Source organism: Dendropsophus ebraccatus, chromosome 11 (assembly GCF_027789765.1).
Source record: "Dendropsophus ebraccatus isolate aDenEbr1 chromosome 11, aDenEbr1.pat, whole genome shotgun sequence".
NCBI classification, from domain to species: domain Eukaryota; kingdom Metazoa; phylum Chordata; class Amphibia; order Anura; family Hylidae; genus Dendropsophus; species Dendropsophus ebraccatus.
In genome coordinates, this window is record NC_091464.1 from 101,175,449 (window position 1) to 101,188,696 (window position 13,248).

The 13,248-nt window shown below is 53.3% G+C and overlaps 1 protein-coding gene across 3 annotated transcripts in view; it reads right to left on the reverse strand.

The window, feature by feature from the left end:
• PKNOX1 (PBX/knotted 1 homeobox 1) overlaps nt 1-9,897 on the reverse strand; it is a 36,857-nt gene extending 26,960 nt beyond the window's left edge. For all 3 annotated transcript variants that reach the window (XM_069945313.1, XM_069945312.1, XM_069945311.1), the window contains exons 1-2: nt 9,818-9,897; nt 974-1,072 (exon numbers count right to left, since the gene is read on the reverse strand). In XM_069945313.1, the coding sequence (XP_069801414.1) occupies nt 974-1,024 (51 nt within the window). In that variant the 5' untranslated portion in view covers nt 1,025-1,072; nt 9,818-9,897. The remainder of the gene's footprint in view (nt 1-973; nt 1,073-9,817) is intronic.
• Between the last annotated feature and the right edge of the window lie 3,351 nt (nt 9,898-13,248).

Here is a 13,248-nt window from a genome sequence, read left to right on the forward strand (position 1 = left end):
CCCCCCCCCCCTGAGGCATGCAGAGCATTCCCCCCCCCCCCGAGGCCTGTAGAGAATCCCCCCCCCCCCCGAGGCATGCAGAGAATCCCCCCCCCCAGAGGCCTGTAGAGAATCCCCCCCCCCCCCCGAGGCATGCAGAGCATCCCCCCCAGAGGCCTGCAGAGAATCCCCCCCCCCCCTGAGGCATGCAGAGCATTCCCCCCCCCCCCCGAGGCCTGTAGAGAATCCCCCCCCGAGGCATGCAGAGAATCCCCCCCCCTTGAGGCATGCAGAGCATTCCCCCCCCCGAGGCCTGTAGAGAATCCCCCCCCCCCCCCGAGGCATGCAGAGAATCCCCCCCACCCCCCCCAGGCATGCAGAGAATCCCCCCCCCCCACCCCCCCGAGGCCTGCAGAGAATCCCCCACCCCCCCAGAGGCCTGCAGAGAATCCCCCCCACCCCCCCGGAGGCCTGCAGAGAATCCCCCCCCCCTGAGGCATGCAGAGCATTCCCCCCCCCACCCCCTGAGGCATGCAGAGCATCCCCCCCCTGAGGCCTGCAGAGAATCCCCCACCCACCCCCCCAGAGGCCTGCAGAGAATCCCCCCCACCCCCCCAGAGGCCTGCAGAGAATCCCCCCCAATCCCCCCCCCCCCGGAGGCCTGCAGAGAATCCCCCCCAATCCCCCCCCCCCCCCCCCCCGGAGGCCTGCAGAGAATCCCCCCCAATCCCCCCCACCCCCCCGGAGGCCTGCAGAGAATCCCCCCACCCCCCCAGAGAATCCCCCCACCCCCCCTGAGGCATGCAGAGCATTCCCCCCCCACCCCCTGAGGCATGCAGAGCATCCCCCCCCTGAGGCCTGCAGAGAATCCCCCCCCCCCCCCCCCCAGAGGCCTGCAGAGAATCCTGATGGTGCATTACTGATCGCACAGGGATTACAGCTGTCTGCCAGGATGAATGGCTGACACATGACATAGTCCCTCCAGCCCTGTTACCTGCGGCTCCTCCGGGTAGTCCTCCATGCCCATTTGCTCTGTGGACATCATACTGCACCAACAAAAGACTTCATCTCACAGCTCCAAATCCCTGAGCACCTATAGGGGCAGATAGAAACATTCACTGCGGGGTATCAGAGATGGGTACTGTAGGGTATGGGGGGAGGACTCCCTGTACTGTGGGATATAGAGAGAGGGCAACCTGTACTGTGGGGTATGGGGGGAGGACACCCTGTACTGTGGGGTATGGGGGGAGGGCGCCCTGTACTGTGGGATATAGAGAGAGGGCAACCTGTACTGTGGGGTATGGGGGGAGGACTCCCTGTACTGTGGGGTATGGGGGGAGGATGCCCTGTACTGTGGGGTATGGGGGGAGGACACCCTGTACTGTGGGGTATAGAGAGAGGGCAACCTGTACTGTGGGGTATGGGGGGAGGACACCTTGTACTGTGGGGTATGGGGGGAGGGCGCCCTGTACTGTGGGATATAGAGAGAGGGCAACCTGTACTGTGGGGTATGGGGGGAGGACACCCTGTACTGTGGGGTATGGGGGGAGGATGCCCTGTACTGTGGGGTATGGGGGGAGGACACCCTGTACTGTGGGGTATAGAGAGAAAGCACCCTCTACTGTGGGGTATAGAGAGAGGGCACCCTGTACTCTGGGGTATAGAGAGAGGGCACCCTGTACTGTGGGGTATGGGGGGAGGATGCCCTGTACTGTGGGGTATGGGGGGAGGACGCCCTGTACTGTGGGGTATGGAGAGAGGGCACCATGTACTGTGGGGTATGGGGGGAGGACGCCCTGTACTGTGGGGTATGGGGGGAGAACGCCCTGTACTGTGGGGTATGGGGGGAGGGCACCCTGTACTGTGGGATATGGGGGGAGGACACCCTGTACTGTGGGGTATGGGGGGAGGGCGCCCTGTACTGTGGGGTATGGGGGGAGGGCGCCCTGTACTGTGGGGTATGGAGAGAGGGCACCCTGTACTGTGGGGTATGGGGGGAGGGCGCCCTGTACTGTGGGGTATGGAGAGAGGGCACCCTGTACTGTGGGTTATGGGGGGAGGGCGCCCTGTACTGTGGGGTATGGGGGGAGGGCGCCCTGTACTGTGGGGTATGGGGGGAGGACGCCCTGTACTGTGGGGTATGGGGGGAGGGCGCCCTGTACTGTGGGATATGGGGGGAGGGCACCCTGTACTACTGTGGGGTATGGGGGGAGGACACCCTGTACTGTGGGGTATAGAGAGAGGGCACCCTGTACTGTGGGGTATGGGGGTAGGGCGCCCTGTACTGTGGGGTATGGGGGGAGGACACCCTGTACTGTGGGGTATAGAGAAAGGGCACCCTGTACTGTGGGGTATGGGGGAAGGACGCCCTGTACTGTGGGGTATGGGGGGAGGGCACCCTGTACTGTGGGGTATGGGGGGAGGGCACCATGTAGTGTGGGGTATGGGGGTAGGGCACCCTGTACTGTGGGGTATAGAGAGAGGTTAACCTGTAATGTGGGGTATGGGGGGAGGACGCCCTGTACTGTGGGGTATGGGGGGAGGGCGCCCTGTACTGTGGGATATAAAGAGAATGCACCCTGTACTGTGGGGTATGGGGGGAGGGCACCATGTACTGTGGGGTATGGGGGTAGGGCACCCTGTACTGTGGGGTATAGAGAGAGGGCACCCTGTACTGTGGGGTATGAGGGGAGGGCACCATGTACTGTGGGGTATGGGGGGAGGACACCCTGTACTGTGGGGTATGGGGGGAGGGTGCCCTGTACTGTGGGGTATAGAGAGAGGGCAACCTGTAATGTGGGGTATGGGGGGAGGGCACCATGTACTGTGGGGTATGGGGGTAGGGCACACTGTACTGTGGGGTATAGAGAGGGCACCCTGTACTGTGGGGTATGGGGGGAGGGCATCCTGTACTGTGGGGTATGGGGAGAGGATGCCCTGTACTGTGGGGTATGGGGGGAGGCCACTCTGTACTGTGGGGTATAGAGAGAGGGCACCCTGTACTGTGGGGTATGGGGGGAGGACGCCCTGTACTGTGGGGTATGGGGGAGGATGCCCTGTACTGTGGGGTATGTAGAGAGGGCACCATGTACTGTAGGGTATGGGGAGAGGACGCCCTGTACTGTGGGGTATGGGGGGAGGAAGCCCTGTACTGTGGGGTATGGGGGGAGGACGCCCTGTACTGTGGGGTATGGGGGGAAGACGCCCTGTACTGTGGGGTATGGGGGGAGGGCACCCTGTACTGTGGGGTATAGAGAGAGGGCACCCTGTACTGTGGGGTATAGAGAGAGGGCACCCTGTACTGTGGGATATGGGGGGAGGGCACCATGTACTGTAGGGTATGGGGGTAGGGCACCCTGTACTGTGGGGTATAGAGAGAGGTTAACCTGTAATGTGGGGTATGGGGGGAGGACGCCCTGTACTGTGGGGTATGGGGCGAGGGTGCCCTGTACTGTGGGATATAGAGAGAGGACACCCTGTACTGTGGGGTATGGGGGGAGGGCACCCTGTACTGTGGGGTATGGGGGTAGGGCACCCTGTACTGTGGGGTATAGAGAGAGGGCACCCTGTACTGTGGGGTATGAGGGGAGGGCACCATGTTCTGTGGGGTATGGGGGGAGGGCGCCCTGTACTGTGGGGTATGGGGGGAGGGTGCCCTGTACTGTTGGGTATAGAGAGAGGGCAACCTGTAATGTGGGGTATGGGGGGAGGGCACCATGTACTGTGGGGTATGGGGGGAGGACGCCCTGTACTGTGGGGTATGGGGGGAGGGCACCCTGTACTGTGGGGTATGGGGAGAGGACGCCCTGTACTGTGGGGTATGGGGGGAGGAAGCCCTGTACTGTGGGGTATGGGGGGAGGACGCCCTGTACTGTGGGGTATGGGGGGAAGACGCCCTGTACTGTGGGATATGGGGGGAAGACGCCCTGTACTGTGGGGTATGGGGGGAGGGCACCCTGTACTGTGGGGTATAGAGAGAGGGCACCCTGTATTGTGGGATATGGGGGGAGGGCACCATGTACTGTGGGGTATGGGGGGAGGACACCCTGTACTGTGGGGTATGGGGGGAGGGCACCATGTACTGTGGGGTATGGGGGGAGGACACCCTGTACTGTGGGGTATGGGGGGAGGGCGCCCTGTACTGTGGGGTATGGGGGGAGGGCACCCTGTACTGTGGGGTATGGGGGGAGGACACCCTGTACTGTGGGGTATGGGGGGAGGGCGCCCTGTACTGTGAGGTATAGAGAGAGGGCACCCTGTACTGTGGGGTATGGGGGGAGGACACCCTGTACTGTGGGGTATGGGGGGAGGACGCCCTGTACTGTGGGGTATGGGGGGAGGGCACCCTGTACTGTGGGTTATAGAGAGAGGGCACCCTGTACTGTGGGATATGGGGGGAGGACACCCTGTACTGTGGGGTATGGGGGGAAGGACACCCTGTACTGTGGGGTATGGGGGGAGGGCGCCCTGTACTGTGGGGTATGGGGGAGGACACCCTGTACTCTGGGGTATGGGGGGAGGACACCCTGTACTGTGGGGTATGGGGGGAGGGCGCCCTGTACTGTGGGGTATGGGGGGAGGACACCCTGTACTGTGGGGTATAGAGAGAGGGCACCCTGTACTGTGGGATATGGGGGGAGGATGCCCTGTACTGTGGGGTATGGGGGGAGGACACCCTGTACTGTGGGGTATGGGGGGAGGGCGCCCTGTACTGTGGGGTATGGGGGGAGGACACCCTGTACTGTGGGGTATAGAGAGAGGGCACCCTGTACTGTGGGATATGGGGGGAGGACACCCTGTACTGTGGGGTATGGGGGGAGGGCGCCCTGTACTGTGGGGTATGGGGGGAGGGCACCCTGTACTGTGGGATATGGGGGGAGGACACCCTGTACTGTGGGATATGGGGGGAGGACACCCTGTACTGTGGGGTATGGGGGGAGGACGCCCTGTACTGTGGGATATGGGGGGAGGACACCCTGTACTGTGGGGTATGGGGGGGAGGACGCCCTGTACTGTGGGGTATGAGGGTAGGGCACCCTGTACTGTGGGGTATGGGGGGAGGGCACCCTGTACTGTGGGGTATGGGGGGAGGATGCCCTGTACTGTGGGGTATGGGGGGAGGACACCCTGTACTGTGGGGTATGGGGGGAGGGCACCCTGTACTGTGGGGTATGGGGGGAGGGCGCCCTGTACTGTGGGGTATGGGGGGAGAAGCATTGTGAGGGTGCACATAGGGGACACCATATACAGGGACACACTAGGGGGAAGCATTGTGAGGGTGCACATAGGGGACACCATATACAGGGACACACTAGGGGGAAGTATTGTAAGGGTGCACATAGGGGACACCATATACAGTGACACTAGGGGGAAGCATTGTGAGAGTGCACATAGGGGACACCATATACAGTGACACTAGGGGGAAGCATTGTGAGGGTGCACATAGGGGACACCATATACAGGGACACTAGGGGGAAGCATTGTGAGGGTGCACATAGGGGACACCATATACAGGGACACACTAGGGGGAAGCATTGTGAGGGTGCACATAGGGGACACCATATACAGGGACACACTAGGGGGAAGCATTGTGAGGGTGCACATAGGGGACACCATATACAGTGACACTAGGGGGGAAGCATTGTGAGGGTGCACATAGGGGACACCATATACAGTGACACTAGGGGGAAGCATTGTGAGGGTGCACATAGGGGACACCATATACAGTGACACTAGGGGGAAGCATTGTGAGGGTGCACATAGGGGACACCATATACAGTGACACTAGGGGGAAGCATTGTGAGGGTGCACATAGGGGACACCATATACAGTGACACTAGGGGGAAGTATTGTGAGGGTGCACATAGGGGACACCATATACAGTGACACTAGGGGGAAGTATTGTGAGGGTGCACATAGGGGACACCATATACAGTGACACACTAGGGGGAAGCATTGTGAGGGTGCACATAGGGGACACCATATACAGTGACACTAGGGGGAAGCATTGTGAGGGTGCACATAGGGGACACCATATACAGTGACACTAGGGGGAAGCATTGTGAGGGTGCACATAGGGGACACCATATACAGTGACACTAGGGGGAAGTATTGTGAGGGTGCACATAGGGGACACCATATACAGGGACACACTAGGGGGAAGCATTGTGAGGGTGCACATAGGGGACACCATATACAGTGACACTAGGGGGAAGCATTGTGAGGGTGCACATAGGGGACACCATATATAGTGACACACTAGGGGGAAGCATTGTGAGGGTGCACATAGGGGACACCATATATAGTGACACACTAGGGGGAAGCATTGTGAGGGTGCACATAGGGGACACCATATACAGTGACACTAGGGGGAAGCATTGTGAGGGTGCACATAGGGGACACCATATACAGGGACACACTAGGGGGAAGTATTGTGAGGGTGCACATAGGGGACACCATATACAGTGACACACTAGGGGGAAGTATTGTGAGGGTGCACATAGGGGACACCATATACAGTGACACTAGGGGGAAGCATTGTGAGGGTGCACATAGGGGACACCATATACAGGGACACACTAGGGGGAAGTATTGTGAGGGTGCACATAGGGGACACCATATACAGGGACACACTAGGGGGAAGCATTGTGAGGGTGCACATAGGGGACACCATATACAGGGACACACTAGGGGGAAGCATTGTGAGGGTGCACATAGGGGACACCATATACAGGGACACACTAGGGGGAAGCATTGTGAGGGTGCACATAGGGGACACCATATACAGGGACACACTAGGGGGAAGCATTGTGAGGGTGCACATAGGGGACACCATATACAGGGACACACTAGGGGGAAGTATTGTGAGGGTGCACATAGGGGACACCATATATAGTGACACTAGGGGGGAAGCATTGTGAGGGTGCACATAGGGGACACCATATACAGTGACACTAGGGGGGAAGCATTGTGAGGGTGCACATAGGGGACACCATATACAGTGACACTAGGGGGAAGCATTGTGAGGGTGCACATAGGGGACACCATATACAGGACACACTAGGGGAAGTATTGTGAGGGTGCACATAGGGGACACCATATACAGTGACACTAGGGGGAAGCATTGTGAGGGTGCACATAGGGGACACCATATACAGTGACACTAGGGGGAAGCATTGTGAGGGTGCACATAGGGGACACCATATACAGTGACACACTAGGGGGAAGTATTGTGAGGGTGCACATAGGGGACACCATATACAGTGACACTAGGGGGAAGCATTGTGAGGGTGCACATAGGGGACACCATATACAGGGACACACTAGGGGGAAGTATTGTGAGGGTGCACATAGGGGACACCATATACAGGGACACACTAGGGGGAAGCATTGTGAGGGTGCACATAGGGGACACCATATACAGGGACACACTAGGGGGAAGCATTGTGAGGGTGCACATAGGGGACACCATATACAGTGACACTAGGGGGAAGTATTGTGAGGGTGCACATAGGGGACACCATATACAGTGACACACTAGGGGGAAGCATTGTGAGGGTGCACATAGGGGACACCATATACAGTGACACTAGGGGGAAGCATTGTGAGGGTGCACATAGGGGACACCATATACAGTGACACTAGGGGGAAGCATTGTGAGGGTGCACATAGGGGACACCATATACAGTGACACTAGGGGGAAGCATTGTGAGGGTGCACATAGGGGACACCATATACAGTGACACTAGGGGGAAGCATTGTGAGGGTGCACATAGGGGACACCATATACAGTGACACACTAGGGGAAGTATTGTGAGGGTGCACATAGGGGACACCATATACAGTGACACTAGGGGGAAGCATTGTGAGGGTGCACATAGGGGACACCATATACAGGGACACACTAGGGGGAAGTATTGTGAGGGTGCACATAGGGGACACCATATACAGGGACACACTAGGGGGAAGCATTGTGAGGGTGCACATAGGGGACACCATATACAGGGACACACTAGGGGGAAGCATTGTGAGGGTGCACATAGGGGACACCATATACAGTGACACTAGGGGGAAGTATTGTGAGGGTGCACATAGGGGACACCATATACAGTGACACACTAGGGGGAAGCATTGTGAGGGTGCACATAGGGGACACCATATACAGGGACACACTAGGGGGAAGCATTGTGAGGGTGCACATAGGGGACACCATATACAGTGACACTAGGGGGAAGCATTGTGAGGGTGCACATAGGGGACACCATATACAGTGACACACTAGGGGGAAGTATTGTGAGGGTGCACATAGGGGACACCATATACAGTGACACTAGGGGGAAGCATTGTGAGGGTGCACATAGGGGACACCATATACAGGGACACACTAGGGGGAAGTATTGTGAGGGTGCACATAGGGGACACCATATACAGGGACACACTAGGGGGAAGCATTGTGAGGGTGCACATAGGGGACACCATATACAGTGACACTAGGGGGAAGCATTGTGAGGGTGCACATAGGGGACACCATATACAGTGACACTAGGGGGAAGCATTGTGAGGGTGCACATAGGGGACACCATATACAGTGACACACTAGGGGGAAGCATTGTGAGGGTGCACATAGGGGACACCATATACAGGGACACACTAGGGGGAAGCATTGTGAGGGTGCACATAGGGGACACCATATACAGTGACACACTAGGGGGAAGCATTGTGAGGGTGCACATAGGGGACACCATATACAGTGACACTAGGGGGAAGTATTGTGAGGGTGCACATAGGGGACACCATATACAGTGACACTAGGGGGAAGTATTGTGAGGGTGCACATAGGGGACACCATATACAGTGACACTAGGGGGAAGTATTGTGAGGGTGCACATAGGGGACACCATATACAGTGACACTAGGGGGAAGCATTGTGAGGGTGCACATAGGGGACACCATATACAGTGACACTAGGGGGAAGTATTGTGAGGGTGCACATAGGGGACACCATATACAGTGACACACTAGGGGGAAGCATTGTGAGGGTGCACATAGGGGACACCATATACAGTGACACTAGGGGGAAGCATTGTGAGGGTGCACATAGGGGACACCATATACAGTGACACTAGGGGGAAGCATTGTGAGGGTGCACATAGGGGACACCATATACAGGGACACACTAGGGGGAAGCATTGTGAGGGTGCACATAGGGGACACCATATACAGTGACACTAGGGGGAAGCATTGTGAGAGTGCACATAGGGGACACCATATACAGGGACACTAGGGGGAAGCATTGTGAGGGTGCACATAGGGGACACCATATACAGGGACACACTAGGGGGAAGCATTGTGAGGGTGCACATAGTGACACATAAGGGGGAGGCATTTACACGGCGCACACTGCCGCTTCCTGTGCCCGTTCAGACACACAACACGGTTTTTGCATTCTAGTCAGACCCCACCCACTAAGCTCCGCCCAGCTGACCCGCCCCTCCCTTAGGGCACAAGCCCTACAGCCTCGGCAACAGCCGCGCGCCCGCTGTGATTGGCTGGGAGTGCCGCATGCGCCGCTGCTATTGGACAGATAGAGAAGGCGCGCTCACGAGTGGGAGGTGCGTCCACACCGGCGGTGGGCGGGGCCAGAGCCGCGCTCGGGGAGGGGGAGGACCCGGGAACGCGCATGGACAGCGCCGTGGGAGGCCGGGGGCGCGCAGAATGGGGACGTGTGGACCGGGGCCCCTGTGGCGGCATATGTGTGTGGGTGGCGGGGCGTGGGCGCTGCGGGAAGACCGGGGAAGCGGTGCGGGCCGGCGGGCGGGCGCTGTGAGTGACAGCTTACCCGGTGCCAATCTTCGTCACACTGACAAGCGGCTGCAGCAATCGGGACCCGCAGGGGCGCCTACGTCATCACGCTGCACGCCGCACATTAGCATGAGACCGCCCTCAGAATTACGTCACCACGTAGGGGCGGTCCCATGATCCTGGTCTTTTTCACGTCTGTTTGCTTATTGGCTGTGTGCACGAGCTGATCTATAGTGTTGAAGGTTCCAGCCCCCAGACTTTACAGGGCCGTGTGAGTGCGCATGCGCAGTGTCAGCGACCCTGTGGAGCTGACTGGTGTTGTCATGGTTACGATATGGAGAGAGCTCTGTAATTTGTAGTCTTTAGGCCACCATAAATATATACTCTGTAGTGTATAGATATAGAGTATGAAAAATATAATCTATAGTGTATGATATATATATAATGTATAGGGTATAAAATATATAATGTATAGGGTATAAAATATATAATGTATAGGGTATGACATATAATCTATAGTGTATCATATATATAATGTATAGGGTATAAAATATATAATGTATAGGGTATGACATATAATCTATAGTGTATGATAGATATATATAGTGTATGATATATAATGTATAGGGTATAAAATATATAATGTATAGGGTATAAAATATATAATGTATAGGGTATGACATATAATCTATAGTGTATCATATATATAATGTATAGGGTATAAAATATATAATGTATAGGGTATGACATATATAATGTATAGGGTATGACATATAATCTATAGTGTATGATATATATAGTGTATGAAATATATAATCTATAGTGTATGATATATATATGTGTATAGTGTGTGAGATATATAATCATAGTGGAATGGTGTAGGAGCCTTCTCACCCACACAGCTGAGCCATAGGGGTGAACGGTAACTCGCTCAGCAGTTGACAGGGGGGTCGGGTCAGAAGAAGATGAGAAATGTGGAAAGAAGGGGAGAAAAAGAGAAAGGCTTGGAGGTAGAAAAAGAAGAAGGGCAACAAACGTGATGAGAACATCTTTCTGTCACCATTCGGCAACTGCTTAGTTCGACAATAGGAAAAATAGAGTATGCGGTATGATGACAACAGATATACAGCAACCAAGGTCATGTAACAGCATACTAAGAAGTCACACACAGGGTCTGAAGAGGAAGTCCCTAAGCTCAGGAGGTGCTTCATATAGGACGGGAAGAGACCCCCGTTCCTGATCGTTTGGGTGAAGAATTCAGGGCAGGTCATTTCTTCCTGTTCTGCATCGGCGTCCACACAGCAGGAGGTGGAGGTAGTAACTACCAGTCGTGCAGGTGAGGAGGCTGAATGTCCAAGGTTTCGCAGAACTTCTCTAGTTCATCAAGAATAGCCGATTTACCATCTCTCCGGGCATTCAGGCTGAACGGGAAGCCCCATCTACGGTCATGGCCAAAAGTTTTGAGAATGACACAAATCTTATATTTTCCCATGATCCTCTGCCCTCTGGTTTTTATGTCTGTTTTTATGGTGTGTTTGTCAGATTTTTTTATCACATACAGAAATATAATTGCAATCATATTATGATTTTTTTTTTTTATAAACTTTATTAAATTTTCATGGTACAAAATCATGTTAAAACCTCAATAATCCACATCCTACCCCATATTATCTCCATCCGCAAAATATACCCGGTCTAGTTCATTACCATCCATGATAAACCATAACCAAACAGCAATATAATCCAGAGGGGATTTCACCAGGGGGCTCAATCCATCCCTTTACCAGGAACTATCTAAAATCTTCCCCTTACCAACAATATATCCCAGTTTACTAACACCACCATTGTATCTTACCACTATACTAACCGCAGAATCCAGACACTGTCGGGAGAGCACAACAAACTAACTTAATTGAAAAATTATAAAGTCAACACTTAGCCAACAGACTCGGTTGTCCCTCAACAGAGCTCCGCTCCCCTTGCCTACATTTCACCCCCCAAAGAAGAGGAAAGAAAAAGGGGAAAAAATAAATAAATAAAATAAACACAGAAGGAAAAGAAAACAGACAGCAAAATAAATAAATAAATAATTAAACTAAAAATAAATGAGACTACTAAAATACAGAGATATACTTCTGTTCTTTATCCACCTGGTAATTCCATCCATTCAGGGTACCTTCTCTGGCCGAACCGCCCCATCTCCGGAGCCGTTCTGCCCAGCAGAGCCCTTCCCACCAACCTTTCCTTCCTGGAGCACAGGAAAGCCCACTCAGGTAGACCACCAGTGCTCCATACACTCAACTAAACTCCCGGAAGGGCCTCATCCACCATTTATCATGATAAATTATGGTCCCCCCCGTCAGCTTCCATTCCAAATCATCCCTCCACACCTCAGGTGTTATAAAAATAAATAAATAAGTGAAATCAAATAAAAAATTAAAACTTAAATAATAATAATAATCGTAAAGAATACTGAGAAAGAAAAAAAAAAACTAAATGAATAAAAAATATATAATAAATAAGAATTAATTAAATAAATATTTATAATTTAACTACTGAGACTTAAAGAAGAGCAGAGCTGGCCTTAAAAACAACCGAGGCAATCGCTCAAATCTTATAATCAGTCGTTTACCTTTACCTCTCTCCCGATTGTGTCCAGATCCACGGCCCCACCTACAACCCATCCTTTCACCCATTATCAACATAAGGTTAACAAGCCACCCTGGTTCTTCCTTCTCCGGTTACAAATATAACATATAATCATCCATTATCTTAGTTCAATAACATTTACTCCTTTCCTAGCCCTAGACATGAATCTTTTACTTATTATCAGGTATAGTATGGTGTACACAATTCTATATTAACTATACCGCAAAAATCTTTGTCATAACTAAAAAAATATCGTGCCAATAAGTTACCACCTTTCGACAAAACCACCAGTGGTGATCTAAATCTGTGTTCATGTCTTCACATCTTATACACTTTTGACTTTTATTTCTTTTCCACTTCACCATATCTTTTATTGAATAATATAATCTATGATTTACAAAAAACTGTGTCACCTTATTTGAACTATTTGTGATATGATCCCTTGCAGATTTATACACTTCCTCCCAAAATTCCAGCTCTTTAACCCCTAGTGTTTTTTCCCATTTTTCTTGTGATTTCATTGTAAGTTTCCCATCTTCTAGTGTGCCCAATATTTTATACAATTTTGTGACTCCCCCTCTAGCCTTACCGTCTATCTGGATGACTTGTGTAAACACTTTGGAGCTCATCACCCGCCATTTATTTACATCTGTTACTGTTCTTACTGACATATATAACTGGAGGTATCTTAATTTACACAGCTTCTTATCAGAGGACTTGCATAGGTCTTCATATTTATTCAAGACTCCATCTGTAAAAAACTGTTCCACGTACCTCAAACCACTTTGTAACCAATATTCTGGGTCTGCTAACCCCTCC